An 18,830-nucleotide genomic window follows, 5' to 3' on the forward strand; every position below is an offset into this window, starting at 1 on the left:
GTTGAAAGCTCATGGATGGAGCTTTTGTATGGCAAAATTTGTTTAAATACCACTATTCTTACGGACGTAAAAAAATTAATCAATCTTATACTCTCCTCAATTATTTTCTTATCTTCATATTTATCCTTTGCTCGTTATATAGGAAGACTATATCCAACTAGAGATATATCTCTGATATCTTGAGAAATGTACACTATTTATTTCTACAATATTGATGGAAATTTTAATTCTGGTATTTAAATCACAATAATTTAATCACAATTTTATTTGCAATTTGATTTAATATACTTCCTACACAATCCTTGAATTTATCCAACAAGATTTGGTTTCTCAAATCTTGAATATTCACTATTTATAAACAATATTTTTAATGTTAAAAAAATGGTAAGATAATATTAAAATATCAAAAAAAAAAAAGGGATTTCTAAATATCACGTTCTATCTATCTAGGAACTTAAACGTATGGATATTTTTTTTTTACCTAATAATGATTTTTTATTTTGTGCAATCAGAGTGGGTTGATTCTTTCATATCTGACTGTTCTTAAGAAAAGGAACATGTCCGGTTCAATTTTATTTTTAAAGATTCGCGGAGCCGTTGAACGAAAACGATGTCAAAACACAAAAATAGCAAATCCAGTATAACATGTGTAAAAAAAGAAAATATTTTTAAATTTTAAGATAAGTTTACATTGAAATATTTTTAGGTTTGTAAAATATATATTCAGTTTTAAAAATAAAATTTTAAAAATGTAATAAACCTTATATTGACAAAAACTACATAATTAAAATCCGAAAATTTTCAGCCTAATCTATATTCGCAAGTATCAATTAATAGTATCGTTATACTTTATTATTGAAGTGCAAGAGATTCAAAACTTTCATTTATATCTTATACAGGGTGTTTATTAAGAGTCTGTTCCTATCCTATATTTTAAAAACGGTTCAAAATTATGAAAAACCGCGAAATAAGTGTTCGATCATTTCGAGGAGCTACTCATAAGGGGTTGGGGAGGTTGTCTGTTCCTCGTAGCCCCTCGAAATGATCGAACACGTATTTTGCAGTTTTTCATTATTTTGAGCCGTTTCCGAAATATAGAGGATGGACAAACTTTATAGACATTTTGTATATATAATTTAAAAAACATCTCATTATAAATCTCTGTATTATATTTATATTTATATTTATGGTAATTGTTTACAATAACTAACATAGCTCGGATTACTTTGACCTTGACATATGTTGTCAAGGTCACCAGGAGGGTGACCTTGACACTCAGGAGGAGTGACCTTCAGAAGGTTTTAGTCGGCGGTCGCTGCTTATTAAAAAATTATAAACAAAAAGGTTTAGAAAATATAGCAGCTATTTTGAGTATTGAAAGGCATAAACGATTAATATTACGTTTTTTTTAACGCAGAGAATACTTTATTTCGCGAGAAAGTCGCTGCTTTACCAAAACACAACATTTAAAGCAGTAAATAGCAGTAAAATAGCTGCTATATTTTCCAAACTTTTTTTGTTTATAACTTTTTAATAAGCAGCAACCGCCGACTAAAACCTTCTGAAGGTCACACAAGAGAGTGACCTTGACAACATATGTCAAGGTCAAAGTAATCCGAGCTATGTTAGTTATTGTAAACAATTACCATATTTATATTTATATTACATACAGTCATGTTTGTACAATCGCTACCGAGTAATATACCACATCAAATATTTCATATTTATTGCTAAATTGAAAAATTTTCACTTATTATTGAAATAATTAATTTAGTTGGATTAATTGGATCTAATTAAGCATTAAAAAATGCATTAAAAGATTTTGCCCTGAATTATTGTATTCAATAAGAATTATTCGCCAGTGATGAACTGAATTATTGTCTCAAAAGATGATATTTCTATTCTTTCTTTTTGCAAAAATTGCAGATTTAAAATTAACAATACCTATTATTAACAATATTGTTGACAACTGACGAAACAAATTCAACGATCTATGATTTTGTGACTTTATTTTTTATTTCAGCCACAGAGAATTTTTGAAAGTTGCTTCCGTAAGAAGAGAAGAGATGTATCTTTTTGACCAATCAGTCCACATGTCAATACCACAAAAATAATCAGACTCAGACAAAAAATAAGAAGAATCTCTTCAATAAAATTGCTTTGAATCGATTTTCAGTATGATGGAACTCTCCCCTTACGATATTTTGAGAAGAGAGAGGGAGCAATAAGGAGTTATAAATATACGACGAATTATAGGTCGTTACATTTATCTCTTCAAATCCTATTAAGTGGTGTCATTTTTTTTCAAATAAGTTTTTATTTGAAAAATTTAACCTTTCCTTCAAAATCTCATCGAGGGAAGATGCGGTTCCCGCATACTGAAAATCATCTGAAAGTAATCCTATTGAGAAGAGGGTTTCTTTATTTTCCGTCCAAGTCCAATCGTTTTCGAGATATATCGACGTTGAACAAATTGATTAAACAGAAATAATGATACCGTTCTAGACAAAATTTTCCAAAAAAAAAAAAGATACGCTTAGGTACATTTCCTTGTTAATATACACTGACGATCCAGAAGAAACATGCGATATCTAGAATCCTCCGTATGAACTTGTAAAGGGCGGTCTTGGCAGTCCCGGCTTTCATTCTCTCTCTTACTTTCAACCAGGCTGCGGGTTTCGAGACCGGGAAAGAGGTGAACGTATTGTTTACCGACGTTCCATCCCGATGGTTTCATCGCCGAGCAGCAATGTCAGCAGAAATGGCGTTGCAAATAAAGTGAGGGAAGCGGACAAGACCGACGGGTTCGTTTATGAAATCGCGCGCTGCGTGCGCGTGTTTCCAAGTAGCAAAGCCAGTCGAGCGTTTGCACAGTCCAAAGATTTATTCGCTGCTATGATAACGATTTTGATTAGACTCCACCGATAATTTGTAGTACATTTCCAATACGTAAATTTGTCTTTCAACCCCGTAATGAGTTCCACTGTCGGCTAAACATTAAACTTCAATTCTCAAAATATGAGAATTTATAATTTAGAAAAAAAAATATAATTTTGAAAAATAATTCATCTAAACATAGAAATGTTTGGGATCAATCTTTCATATATTTTCCTTCCACTTTTTTTTTATCATCTTTTCTTCAATCTTTTTATCATAAAAACATCGAAATACGAATAAATAGAAATTACTTGTATAATATGAAGTATCTGATAATAGATGTAATAGAACGCTCGTGAGTAAATAGAACGGGTTATATTGAATAGAAAAGTTCTCTACCATTTTGCGAATTTCGCAATAATCAATAAGAAATTAATTAATAAAGATCTGCGAATGAGCGTGCATCCACGTTATTCAACAAGACAGTCTAACATTACGCGTATTATTCGCGTTTGCTAGATGCACGCTCCTCTCAATACCTCGCCACGCACATTGCAACCGCTATCATCGCGTAACGCTGACTTGTTTCTTCCTTCCCGCGCTCTTACGCTCGTCATTGAATCGTGCGAATGCAGGCTCATTCACAGATCTGTATTAATTAATTCAGATATCCTGTAGCTAAGAAAAAAACTTGCACATTGCTTCCTCATAGTTTTTAAGTGTGCAAATTATAAATTTGAACATTATTTCCTTACATTGCAATTTTTAAGAATGCGCGAATTATAAATTTGCACATTGCTTAAGAAACATTTTATTTCGCTCATAAAGCTTCCTCGAGAAAGCTCTTTTTTTTATTTTTTTTTTTTTTATTGTTAGTAGATATTTATTAATTTGACTTTCTCATAGAGGAAGCTTTATGAGCGAAATAAAATGTTGCTTAAGCAACATGCAAATTTATAATTTAATAAGCCGAGGTATGCAGGGTGTATCTGAAATGATGCACTAAACTTTAGGAGCGTATTCTAGAGGTCAAAATAAGATTTTTTTTCCTATAAGCATGCGTCCGCAAATGAACCCCCTCCGAGCTAAAATTCTAAAATAACAGTTTGACAAATTAAGGATGTATCGGAGGTACAATCTTAGACAAAAGTGCATGAAATTTGAAATACTTGAATATCTACGCCTAACGTATAGTAAATCTAGATGTAAGATACTCAAATGATAGTAGGAGTCTTATTTTTACTCCTAGAAAGGTATTTTTTACTTTACAAATGTTTTTTCCAGTATTATTTGCGATTTTTGTAATTTATGAGCCTAAACTTTTGGCAGTGAAAATGCCCTGATTTCAACTTTATAACGTCAAATTATTAATAAAATTAATAATTAATTATTAATTAATTAATTAATCATTAGTCATTAATCATTAATTATTAATTATTAATTATTAATTAATATTATCATTAATTATTAATTTATTTCTTTAAAACGGTGTAGTGAAGACAATTGAAACTTGGCAGATATTTTCATCTATTCGTATACTAGATGTACCTACAAAAAATTCAAAATATTGGTAGCGCTTCTTCAACATTTTTTTAGCTGTTTTATCCGTCAAAATCGTCTCTTCCCATAAGAATACGTGTAAAATCAGTGAAAATTTAAAATCGTTATATCTCAGCAACCGTTTAGTGGATTCGTTTCTACTTTTTTGTAGCACATCAGGAAGACTAAAAGAACATTCTCACAAATTTTTATCCACTTGATAGCGCTTTGAAAATAGGTCCGATACATCCTTAATGTTTTCATGATATACGTTTTTATTTTTTCATTTTAGTGGCTTACTTTACTTCATAATTCTGGTCTATATCAAATTTCAATCTTCTGCCATTTTTTTCTGAAATACAACCAATTTTTAATTGTTTTCCCAAACTTTAGGGGCCTTTAGCTCTGAGGGAGGTTTATTTGCGGACCCATGTTTATAGAAAAAAAAAGTCTTATTTTGACCTCTAGAATACGCTCCTAGAGTTTAGTGCATCATTTCAGATACACCCTGTATACCTTGGCTTAAAAAAGATTAATTAATCGCCTTCGGCTCGTGCGTCCACTCCGCACCCGTGTCCAATTCTCAACTTCCCGCACTTGTTACACAAATAACTATTACCTACATTGTATTTAACATTTCTTAACAATTACTAAAATTCTGCTAATTTTTAATTTATCTCTTTTACAGTATGGCATAATAAAATAATATATATTAAAACAACAAATTGATTGTATGCTTGTGCCACCTTCAAGACAACAATGCAAAAAAAGAAAATACCATCGATAATGTATACTCGATAAGTTTAGTGTTAGCGCCTCAATATTTATGCAATAATTGTCACGTAGTTAGTTCACTCTTTTTATGTACCTACTTGGCGTCGCGATGCTACTGCGTCGCTTGATATACAATATTTAAAGCTAATCGTAAATATGAATAAAATGTATATACAATTAAGTGTAAAATATTTCTGTCTTCCTAAATCGTAAGCAAGTATTACACTGTGCATTAGATATGGTGTACAGTCCATATATTTATAATACCACTGATTTGTCATTACTCACCAGCGGAAGAATCCATCGATGCAACGAATAACTCTTCAAGTCCAACAAGCGCCTCCTCGGCGCTGTCGATGTCACAGATATACTTCGGGACTGGCTGGTGCTGGTTGATGTTGCTGCTGTTGCTGCTGTTGCTGTGGATGCGGTTGCTGACTTTGGGTTTGATGTTGCTGCTGCTGCTGCTGCTGCTGCTGTTGTTGCTGTTGCTGCGTCATCTGCTGCTGATGATGGCTATGATTGTGATTGTGATGATGACTCTGTCGCGTTCTCAACATATCGTATCTTTGCTTGTAAAGGTCGCGTTCCTGTTGAGTCCGCGTTAGCTCGATTTTCGTGCGCTGGAGCTCGTTCTGCAAGTTCCGATTAGTGCTCTCGAGGTCCTGCCGTTGCTGTAGCCGCTTGCTGCGACAGTTCTGAGCATAACCGCGATTCTTTAGCGTTCGACGTTTTTGCTTCAGCCGTACAACCTTTGCACACAATCATAAATTTGATCAAAATACAGTTGAACCTTTTTAACACCTTCATATTCTTAGTTTCATATTCTTAATTTTTCTATTTATATTCTTGACATTTTTTCCTGCGCTACTTAACATTTGCTATGTAATTATGTGTACATAAAGTAAAAAAAAAACAATAAACTATACAAGTTATCACGTATATATCTACATATTATGTCAATAGCATAATGATTTTCATTTTATGTATATTCTATTGTAATAAGGGACTGAAGGGTGATATTAAGAATAAGGAAGTTATTTGGCTTTAATATGTTTAGACCATAAAATTATTTTTTATCAGTAGCATTTTATTTCTTTGCGCTCTTTCTCCATAAATTAATTCCTATTAATTTTAAATTTTGCCAGAAATTTCTGATTTTACAACAATCTTCATTTATGCCAGATGGGTAACACGAATTATCTTGTTTTTTACTATCTTGGATGGATATGGATAATCCCGTCTCATTAATATATTAACAAGTCTCACATGATCATTAGAAAATGATTGATGATAGTAGTGCGTTATTACTCTATTTCTGTTATATTTGCTATTAGATCAAATGTTTTGAAATACTTGTTCTGCTCTATATTACACGACATTAAAAAGTGTAATATTTTTCTCTTTATATTTCTTATTTCAATAATAATGGTTTTTAAAATTTATATCAGAAATCTGCAATGTTCACCGCACCAATATCTTAAATATGTTCTTAGTTTTAAATTAACTATTTAATTACATTATATTTATTTTAAATTTATATACTATTCGAACTATAGAGACCTTTTATTTTATTATCTTTTTTAATATTGTTTTTTACATATTTAAATTATTAGTAAAATTTAATTACAATTTTCGATCCGATTTTTAATTCAATACAAAATTCACAATATTCAATAATTTAATATAAAATTCAATACAATAATATAAATTTAATTACAAATGAATTAAGAACTTTAAATAAAGCGTTATAAAAATTATTATAAAAGATATAACTAATAATAAAATATTTAATTTTTTAATTATTAAAAAAACAACTGCCTAAAAAGAAAAAACTTCCAATGACTTAGCAGCACTCAAAAGATACAATCATATTTATGAAATAACCGCTCCTAAGACAGAGTGCCTCGCATCTCACAATTATCATAGTTACGATCAGCTACTTAAGATGTAAACGCCAAAAATATCACCTGATCCAACCATTGACTTAGATTATGGATAATATCAAATAAAATAAAATAGTATCATGAAACTGTGAAATCCAGTTTTGCAAATTAAGATTTAGAATTAGATTTATTTCTACATTATTATTACTTATGTTAAAACAATTAATAATTAAAATAGAACTTTGTAATACGAACCTTCGTATATGCTTCATGTTTTTTTTATTAACTAAATCATTGAATTTTTGTATTATTTTTTACTTCAAGATCTATAAAATGAGTTTAAAGACTAAAACGAGATAACAAATACATACATAAAAAGCAAACTTTTGTTATAATCTTCATCTTATCTTATATTATTTTTAATCACGCATGTGTTTCATTTTGATCATTTTTAATTTCTATCTATTTTAATAGAATTTTCAAATCATTATTATCAGTGAAAAGTTTATATGAATATAAATTAAATTTTCGATTATTATAACCTTATCAAGAGACACGGCCAGAGTCTCGCGCCAAGTGTAAGCGCCCGCGACACAGACAGTGAGATCGAGAGTGTCTCTACAGTGTTAAAAATGAGTAAGTTAGATTTAAGAAATGTCGTCAATGTCATCGTCGTCGTCCCGGTGTCCCCTTATAAATCGACATTTCAATATTCACATACACTCACACACACACACACCCTTCACATCCTTACTTATCTTCACCCACGCCATTCACCTAATCACCCCTCACTCCCCTCCTACCCACGCAACATTTCAATATATCCCGACACGTTCCAACATAGCCCAACACAACACACAACTTTACTTAACGCTATTAAATAAATGCACGCAAATGTTTCAAATCTAGTCCCCACATATAACTATTCACATTTTAAATCAAATTCGCTCTTTATTTACACAAACTTCACACAGTCACGTCACATAAAACATTTGCATGGATATTCGTTCAACACCGCCAAGTTTTTTTGATATTCTTTAAATAAGCACAATAATAAAATAATTAAATGTTATGATAAACATAATATTTTATTCTCAACACTAAGTTCTCTTGGATTAAATATTTGATTATTCTATTAAGTATTATAAAGGAATTAAATTTTATGATGTGTATAAATTCATGCACATTTTGCACAATAGCTATTTTGACGGACGCGGACAGAGTTGGCGCTTTTTTTACCTTTCTTAAAAAGATATTTTATATTATAACTTCAATTCATTTTTTATATTATAATAACTTCAATTATTATAATTATATTATAGAAAAGTCCCCTATTATAAAATAAGCTCCTAATATGCGACAGCAAGGTTTCTGCTAAATTAGTAAATTCTCTCTGTTGGTTCCATCATGAACTTATTGCCTTTAGAGTAAAACCTATATGCACTCGTTGCGGACATCGAAATTGTGAATTTGGGTGTTGTCAAGTTCAATGAAGGTGAGTTTTTGTGAACCTTGTTTATTATATAATAAATAGATATTTGGCAATGAGTTCTGCATACAGCGATAGAGTAAGATTGTATTAATAGGAAAATACGGGATATGTTGAGTTACTTAATTGTGGAGGTTAGATTTGGTGATCGCAAAACCGCAAGGCGTCCGTAATATGAGATATTCAGGGTACTCTTAATATGAAATAGCCTATGCACGAGTGACAATCGTTGCTGGAGTATGAAGGTTATTGTACAGTAATAAAAAGAGGAAAAATACTATGTTAAAGTTAAGGGAATGTTTATACGAAATTATAAGAGTGTGCTGACGGTGATCGCATGCTCATTTTGAGCGCACATTGGCTGCGCTGGAAATATTGGGTATAAGTGGGTTTGCGATTATTGCAAATGTGTTTCTCCATTTCAAAAACATTAAATAAAGTTTTCTAATTGCGATACTAATGTATTTTGTACTTTATTATCGATTTCTTGAGGTATCTCATATTAGGAGCATACTTTTTCGATTTTGCATAAAGCTCATTTTTTACATTTTTCTAATTTTCATAAAAATTAATATTTAAATTAAATTCTACATTTTAGCATCTTAAAGCTTATTAAATTCCCTTCAAAATGACCTACTACGTTTTTCAATTCTGTTCATATAGACTCCCGGCAATCACACAAAATAGATGTGGTATCTCATAATAGGGGACTTTCCTCTATTATATATAACTTAAATAATTATATTATATTATATAATTATATTATATATTAAATAATTATATTATATAACTTAAATAATTATATGAAAAATTATTATAATTTGTCTAAAACTTAAATTTTTTTTTTTAAACAAAAGTAAGAAAATTCAACTTTCTTTACATCTGGCTCATGTATATGTATAATATTTTTGTAAATATTTTCTCGCACGTTGTTTCAATCCATTAAAGCAGAGATACGCAACTAGCGGCCCGCGAGCCGAATCCGCGACGTCCAAGCTTGATCCGCAAAAAAAAATGAAAAATAAACTAAATTATTAGCGCATAGCGCCGAATTGTTTTTCACATTTATCAGTAATGCGATATTGCGACTGGGGTCTCGAGGACCGAGGTTTCGAGTACGCACACACAACTTCTCATCAATTGCTCTTGTCGCAAAGTTATCAAAATTTTGATCTCGGCAATATTAATAAAAAACATATATAAAAAGAAAACAAAAAAGAAAAAGTAAAAAATTAAACAGGATTCGACTTTGCCTTACCTCCACGTAGTGATTCCTGGGTAATGCAAAGAAAGCAAAACATATAAGTTCTAAATTTAGCTGCTGCGGCCCGCGGTATAACTTTAATAACTCAAATTTCTTTGGCCCGTCAAAAAATCTAGTTGCGTTTTCTTGGATTAAAGCTCATATTTAATTTGAATAAATATCGTAAATCGTAAATGGCGTAAGTCATATATATAGAAAAGTTTTACGAGAAAGTTTTATAGTTGTTAACGTATTATCTAACAAAATATCTAGGTTTTTCGAAAATTATTTCGCTTTTAAGACATCTGCAATCCTCTTTAGCAACTTTGCACATTTTAACCTTTATCCACATATAAAAGTTTATAAGGTTAACTTACCTTATAAACTTTTATAAGACTAAAGATTAAAGAGCTTTTTTCTTCTAATCTCTTGGCATTCAGTGGAACATACACGGGTCGGTACGAAAGTAATGCTTCTTAATTTTTTTTTTACTCTGGCGCCATAGAAAATTTTGCGTTTGACCAAGTTGTTACTTGAAGTCTCTAATTGCATTATGTTGAGTGGTGTTGTAATCAGTTACATTAGTGTGTCACACAAACAGCTCAAATTGATGTGTGTTTTAGATACGCATAACAGACAAGGGCAGTGATTGAATTTCTTACCGTGGAAGAAGTATCTGAAACACACATCAGTTCGAACTGCTCGTGTGACACACTCACGTAAATGATCACAACATCACTCAACATAGTGCAACTAGAGACTTCAAGTAACAACTCAGTGAAACGCAAAATTTTCTATGGCGCCAGATTCGTAAGAAAATAATTAGAAGGCTTTACTTTCGTACCGACCCTTGTATATCCCAACATATTTAAAAAGTTTTATCTCTGATAAACATGCATTGACTCATTAAGGTCAACGTTAATTTTCGAAATACTGTTCAAATTTTAATACTATGATAAATATTATGATAAATACTATGATAAGTACTATGATAAATACTATGATAAATACTAGGATAAATATATAAAATATTATTTGCGCAATAAGATTTGAAATCTCTAGAACTAAACTATGAAATATTTGACATGATGTGCAGCATTACCTTCGCATAGAAATTACTTAAATACGACTCTGATAATATAAATTTCTTATAATATTTATACATAGTACCATATATGTATAAACTATAATAGTCTCAAGCGGTTGTTCAACATAGTGCAAGCGGTAGTTAAGCGATAAAATTAATTAATATTTGCGGGTGTAAAATTAAACCAAAAATTTTTGAATCTTACTATTACATATTTCTTATCAATATAGAGAAAGTACGGGTATTGTAAGATAGTAGGGCAATATGAAACACCATGATATCTAGCCTATTAAATGTTACAACTTACTTAGCGGGCAGCAGTGGAATTATTAGCTGCTGAACCCCTAACGTACAAAAAATGGCAGCGTTACAATCATCATAGAGTTAATATGTTAAATTAAAGATTTGATGTGTATCACTTACTTCGTTACTTCATAAATTCTTAATCGCTTTTTGTTGCATGTAAAACTAAAATAGAATTGGTGTTGTCTATTTAGCAAGTGTCATATGGTGTACATATGCGGTATACGCATTTATCTTGTACGATAAAATAGTATATTACACTACAAGGGCCGAAAGTTGAATTTTCGGCCCTGCGCGTCATGATGCCCCGAGGCGAAGCCGAGGGCATCATAACGAGCAGGACCGAGATTTCAACTTTTGGCCCTTGTAGTGTATACGATTTTTCTTCATAGCCGGTCGAAAGTACGTTATTAATTTTACTTTTTTTAACTTTAAATGTTAATAAGCATGTTTTTGATGCCTGCCCCCGACATTTGCGGCACGAGCGAAGCGAGTGCTGCTGGTCGGGGGGGCAGGCATCAAATACATTCGAAGAGTCAAGTCTTGTCATATTTTGTAAAAATAAATTCACGTGCGTGCCAACGGGGTGACCGTTGGTATGTGTGTGCACGTGTGTCGCGCGGATTCGCACGCCAGGACGATCGATAAGCCGTCCGTCGTCGGGATCTCGTCTTCCGGCCGGGGAACGAGACGCGGATCGTCGGGAAGCCCGGCACGTGCCGGCACCGTTCCCTCGAGCCTACAAGCCGGCGAAAACCTAACCTGCAAAGGCAACTGACGCCTCGAGCCTACGCTTCGAGAGGTACTGGAACGTAATCTCGAAGTTCCTATCCGGTTCGTGTTACCGCCGTATAGAGAGCGCGCGTGTACTTCTCACAGGGAGTAAATGTTAAACTTTCGTCCCTGCTATTAGGGACGAAAGTACGTACTTTCGACGGTGACTAAAAATGGTGATGTCGGACAATGCGGGATAGTTTGTATAATCCGCCACTTTTTATAAGTATTGCATTTTACTCTATTGTTTCTTTCTTTAAAGAGTAATATTATTACCTCCTAATGACTATATTATAAATATATATTATGAGTAAAAATTTCAAACATGTTACATACATTTATATGACATTGTTACAAAAAGCACAGAAATTAGTTTGTAATAAATTATAGGGAAGACCAGGGCCATCTATCTACGGGGGCTATGTGTCCACAGTACTGCTATCTCAGGTGTTAAGAGATAGATATACCTATCTCTACCATTCCAACAAATAATTGAAAAAAGCTCTACCTTTCTTTATTGCACAAATTACACGGATTGTAATCCAAAAAATTTTAGAAATACTTTTTTTAAATATTTTTTCCCCTTCAGAAATTGAACCAAATTGTCAAAACCACGTAAAAATAAAGGTCATTATTAATGATTACACTGTGCACAAAATTTCAACGATCTTTTTCCCCCAACTTTAGAGGGCTATGACTCGGAGGGAAAGCATTTTTGGACCCATGTTTATAAGAACTTTTTTTCTTATTTTGACCTCTAGAATACGCCCTTAAAATCTTTGACATAGTTTTAGAAACACCTTGTATATGACACGTACCTGAGTCTATTTAGACAATTTGCGGAAAAAGGGCACATAAGCCTATGTGTCCTTTTTTCATCAATGGCCTTAATTAATAATAAGGCTAAGGTCTTTTTTTAATAGACAAACATGCAAGATAAAAACAAACAAAATAACGTTAGTGCCACAGACAGTATAAGTGAAATCAAGCTACCTTCTCGTTAACGATACCGTATGTTATTTCGATATTGTATGTTAACTATTTTGGAAAAATTTGAGAATGTTATCAAAGATATATATTTGCGCTAGATTGTCCTATTTTAGTCTCAATAAACTCGAAGGCTTTATCAATATTCATAAAGACGTTCTTCCAACCACAATTTAAAGAAGAACGTTATTTATAAAATATTTTGCAAGGATTGCGATGCATCCTATGTGGGACAAACGATGAGACAACTTATAAAACCAAAATTTCTGATAATGAGCATCCTACTATATTCGAAAAAACACACTCATTCCTTTCGTCATAACAGAACAGAATTAACTGTAACCATAAAGATTGGGAGAACGAAAAATTTGAAAAAGATTTTATGAAAGATTTTTATCAAAACAGTTAGTTTCCGAAATTACGCACATTCAACTTCAGAAGAGTCTTAATTCACAATTAGACACCGAATACTTACACCATGCATTTCAATTTTAAGCAAATTGTAAACCTTGCTCATTATTGTCACCTGTTCTACCGTTAATTTTTAATTTTATTACATTTTGACTCCGGTCATTACATTTTAAATTATTCACTTATCCGTGACCTCAAAATTTTCGTTGAATCTGATGGTTTTAGTATTTTCTTTATTATCAATTTTTTATTCCTCCTTTTTTTAACTCTTCACCTGTAATATTTTTTAAACATTGTATAGTGAGAGTTAATAGCTTGTTACCTCCTAATCTCAGTCACTGTTTTGACAGCCAGACGAGTTGTCATTTGGAATCAATACTGTTTTTTAAGTGCATCATTATCTCAATTTTAACGACATCCTTTACTTACAAATTGTATTGTTTCTCAATGCTTTTTACCACAATTACAATACTTATTTTTGCGTTCTTTGAGCTGGTGGATATGACCTCACTTCTTTTTTTGCTCAAGTTATAATTGTCATTTTGATTTCGATCAATAAACTATAAATCATTAGCTAAGTTTTACTTGAATTTCCTTGCGGAAAATCACGCTAGTTTAAGACCACCAAATTTTAAAGTTACTCACTTATTTTTCGCCGGAAAACGTGAAATTATTTTGATTTAATTTTTTACCGCGTCGCTGAAGATGGCTCAAAGTGAAGCCACAACGTTTGATTTATAATTATGTATCCCAGTAGTTATTAAGGATCGATATAACGTTAACTTAACTGCACTGTCAACCGCGTTAAATTCTCAAAACCCCAAAAATTAACAAGTTGTTACTTGTTAATTTTATTATCAAGAGTTACTTGTTATTTACCTAATTATTAAAAAATAATTTTGTTAAGTCAAAATTAATGAAACACATAACATTTTATTAAAACACGAACATGGCGTATCTGTTTCATTAATATTATTATTGAATCAACAAGATTATATTCAATTAGACTGCTGTTAGCTAGTGCCATTAATACATCATTTTCTCTTCGTATATATGCAGCATATCTCAAAATTTTGGTAATATTCAATTAAAATTAGACGTATTGAGACTATTGAGTTAACTTGGAGGATTTGTTTTAATCCCTAAACGTGCCAGAAAATATTTTTAGAATATTTAAAAGAGAATATATGTATGTCTTACTTTCAATGGTTTCACAATATGTTCAAAACTCAATGAGCAAGACATTTCCATATGTTTTTTTATGAAGAGTAAGCCGCACATACATGAACACAAGTAAAGTTACATCTATATTCGTGTAGATTTTTTTACTTTGTGATGGGATTACCTTCCTCATCCTTTAAAACGCTAAAACTTTATAAACCTTCATCAGGCGTAATTTGAAAAATTAAACTAGAATTATACCGCGAACTACCAAACTAGAATTACACAACTTATTCTAATAGATTATAAAATTACCGATATTAATCACCAATTTCGCTCTCTAATTTAAAATATCAGTCCCGAAGTATCTTTGCGCTACGCGAATAGGAAAGAAAAGATTTCACTCACCTGTTCTCGTGGACAACCATGGAGGCGTTTGTTGAGTTCGCGCACAGAAAGCGACATCAAAAGCTCATCGTCCATGAGTTCGTCTTGAGGATTCGTACCGTTGCAATTGGAGTACAGGCCGTTGCCCGAGCGATGAGCTGGAGTGGGTCCACCGGCGCCGCAAGAACTCACGGAGCACACGCTCAAAGGTCTGCCCGGTTGTATTGATAAGCCTTGCATGCTATCCTCCATCCCCTGCATTACGCTCCCGCCCGCGGGAAGCATTCCTCCTCCTGCACCCGGACCACTATAATACTCTAGATGACTTGACATTGCCAGATATCCACCTACAACAACAACGTCAATGAAGAATTTAGAATGTGTTGGAAAACATAGTGAAAGATGACAAAATATCGAGAGGTAAGAGAGAGAATTAAAGTGAATCGGCATGTACCATGTAGGGAAGACCGGGGCAAACTCGACACGATTTTTTCAAAGGCAATTTTCAACAATTAATTAAAATTTTCAAGCAAATTTAATGGTATACATTTAAAGCGTGTTCTTCAGGTACAAAATTGCTTAAGAAATTTTTACTGTACGTCGCTTAGTTTTGCCCCCAGGAAAGGAAAAATGACGCGAAGATAAATTTTCAAATTAAAAAATGCCGGGGCAAACTCGACACTTTGCCTGATCGACACAATTTGATCTGGAACTTATTTTTTATGGTCTGAAACTAAACATACATTGTTTATCGTGTATTTAAAAAGTACAAAATTTCGGAATTAAGTAAAACAATCATTGGAAATAATGAGAACAAAAATTGTTGAACATTCAATTATTTTCATCTAAACTCATGTCTGAAAAACAATTTATGCAAGTAAATTCGCGATTAAACGTGCGCACACATTTGTCATGGGCCATATAGCTGCATGAACAAACATCGTTTTTGTTATTGGGAGCCGATAAAACGGCGTGGTGTTAACTTTGCCCCAAACGTCGTTTTTCACTTTTGTTACTCCAAAAATATAAAAATTTTGAAAATATGCAAAAACTATTATTGGATTTGTATAAAGCATCCAATTTTCCATCAACATCACTTACCGGTAGATTCGCAAGAGTAAAGCTCAATGAAAGAGTAGAAATTTTCGAGAGATCAGAAAAATTACTTTTCATTATCAAAAACGCTTATGTCGCGCTAAAAATCACACCATAACTCAGAATGTCACCAAATTTCGTTGATAATGCTGGCACATAAAGACGCATTTACAGTAGGAAAGGCAAGTTTCTACGATAGATTTAAATTGGCAAAAAACCTAGTGTCAAGTTTGCCCCGGTCTCCCCTACTATATTAAATATTTAAGCTCTTCTTTTCTAATCTTCAGTAGCTATTAAAATTGGTTGCTCTTTAAAAATCAAGCATAAATCCGAGAACACTGCCTTTTCAGATTATGAACTTTTCTTCTTTAAGGCACAAAATTTGGTAAATTTTTATATAATATGCCTACATACATACACACATATATTTATGCGTGTAAATATATATGCCTACTATATGTGTATATATATGCATTATATGTATATAAATATTATATAAAAATTTGTCACTTTGTATTTGTAAAACTTTGCCGCATACAATCTCCGAAACTCATCAAAAGAAAAAGAAATATTACAATTTTTTACCTATACTACAATATAATTCGGAAAGAAGTAGGTATGTTCGGGGTCATATTAATATAACATTTGTCATCCTTAAAATATATAAATAGAATATGCCTTCAAAGTTTGATTACTTTAAAATTATTCCGTATAGAATTAATCTTACACGTACTTCGCAAACAATAAAATTTTATATTTTAATAAATGAGTCAACTATATATATATTATAGTGCTCACCAGTATGTCTAGTAGGTCGCGGCAAATGTTGCAGCTCTTGGTAATGATGGTGCGCCGACGTTGACCATGGCTCGTGATGGGTTTCCGGGGTTTGCTCTTGAGGGCAGTGGGGCCTCAGGTCTAGTGGCTCTTGCCTCAAGGACTGCGTCAGCCAACCCATGCCGCCCGTACCCACTTGCATCTCCTCCTGCACCAACGCCGCCGGTTGCTGCAACTGCAGCAGAATACCGCCGCGGTCACGGAGATCACGCGCATCGCGGGAATCCCGATCGCCGCGGTGAAGCTGCAACGGCGGCGGTGATGCCGAGACGGGCGGCGTGTCCGGCGGCGTGCCCGGATGCGACAGTGTGGTGAGATGCGCCGCGGCGCCAGGCGGTGCCTTCACTAGAACGCCATGCTGCACCTGGATGTGGGGCTGACCGTACAGCGGATGCGGCTGCTCTAACTCGTGCGCGGGCGGCGTTAACGGTGCCAGAGTCAAGCCCTGCGATTGCACTTGTCCCGGAAGCTGTACCACGCTACCGTTTACCATCACTGTCGGTGAACCCATTCGTACCTGCAAGACATTAATTTTCACCGATGTCAACAATGAGCACGATCGACGACACAATTAGGCGTAAAATTTAAATTCTAACATATTGTCTATATTATTAATAACGAACGTTCAAGTTCCCTTTTTTTTAGTTTACAAGCGTTCCAATCATATCTAAGGATTCAAATATTATATTAAAAATTAATAAAAAATTTTTTTAACCCTATTCGCTCCAACCATGCCTTTCGTGTCCCACGAATTTCTAACAGTCGTTTGTTCCGGAAAACAAATGATCGTGGGAGAATCCCCTCCACGCCGGAAAAAAGTTATTGTGGCAGGGAACCTCAGGTAGAAATTTCAAAGTCCTAGCTCATTTACTCTCGAAACGGGGAACAATCAAAATCTCGGTGGGACACGAAAGTGCATGGTTGGAAGATTACGTCAGTGTTGTGTGAAAGGTAAATGAGCATTTTTTTCGATAAAAATGTATTTTTGTGTATAATTTAACCGTATTTAAAATATTTTTGTCGTTAAAAAAAAAATTTAACATTCCACAGAGGTCTATTATGGCTCAGAGGCAGGTGGAAGAGGTGGGGAGGAGCTACGATTATATAAAAAAAATTAATTTTTTTACATAAAAAATATCTGTCACACTTCAAATTCGCCTTTTCTTATTCAGAAATTCTTTTTCTGGCATTCTTTAAGTCCTTAAAGTCCTGTACCATTTAAAAATTACCAAATTTGCGGCGACGAAATTAAGTATTCCTATTTAATTAATAATTATCTCATATTTTTTTTCTCATTTGCACTACTTTTAGCTTTAATTTGCGTTTTGGTTCATTAAGCTTCGTCAATTTGTTCGTGAGTTATGATTTTTTAAGTAAAACGAGTCGTAACGTGTGTTTGTCAACATATAATTGTTATAAAAAAATATTTAAATAAATGATTTTCAAATGTTCTTTACATTGATTTTTAGTCGAAGGTACAAAGATATTATAATAATTTTTGGGGAATTTTTCAAAGCTATTAACATTATAAAAAACACGTGGGACTCGAAAGTGCATGGTTGGAGGATTATTGGGGTGAAAAAAACGTTGGAGTGAATAGGGTTAATTTTTGAAAATTTTAAAGATTTTTGACGTCAAAATTTTTTTTATATAATAATCCAGAAAATTGTTCTTTAGAAATGTATAAATATCTGAAATATTAAAAATTCCTAAAACAAATTATTATTTATAAAAGAGTGTATAAAAAGAAAAGACTTGGAATAACATAAAAACCAAAATATTCATGATTTCAATATATTCAAAATTTTTGGAATATCCAAAACTATAAAAATTTTTTCAAATAATATTTGAAGTGATATTTCTTATAATATATTTGAAGTTATTTGATGTGTCTTCAGCTCATTACTATACATATATATCATAATTGTTGCTATAATAAAAAATATAAAATTTCTTGAAAATATTTGCATTGCAAACAAT

The 18,830-nt window shown here is 32.6% G+C and overlaps 1 protein-coding gene across 3 annotated transcripts in view; it reads right to left on the minus strand.

Moving 5' to 3' along the window:
• Tj (traffic jam) overlaps window positions 1-18,830 on the minus strand; it is a 59,175-nt gene that overhangs the window by 34,878 nt on the left and 5,467 nt on the right. For 2 of the 3 annotated variants that reach the window (XM_071780580.1, XM_071780579.1), the window contains exons 2-4: window positions 16,812-17,367; window positions 14,940-15,265; window positions 5,479-5,942 (exon numbers count right to left, since the gene is read on the minus strand). In XM_071780580.1, coding sequence (XP_071636681.1) covers window positions 5,550-5,942; window positions 14,940-15,265; window positions 16,812-17,367 — 1,275 coding nt within the window. In that variant the 3' untranslated portion in view covers window positions 5,479-5,549. The remainder of the gene's footprint in view (window positions 1-5,478; window positions 5,943-14,939; window positions 15,266-16,811; window positions 17,368-18,830) is intronic. The other variant, XM_071780581.1, reaches the window with a different exon arrangement.

This window comes from Temnothorax longispinosus, chromosome 6, assembly GCF_030848805.1.
Source record: "Temnothorax longispinosus isolate EJ_2023e chromosome 6, Tlon_JGU_v1, whole genome shotgun sequence".
Taxonomy (NCBI): domain Eukaryota; kingdom Metazoa; phylum Arthropoda; class Insecta; order Hymenoptera; family Formicidae; genus Temnothorax; species Temnothorax longispinosus.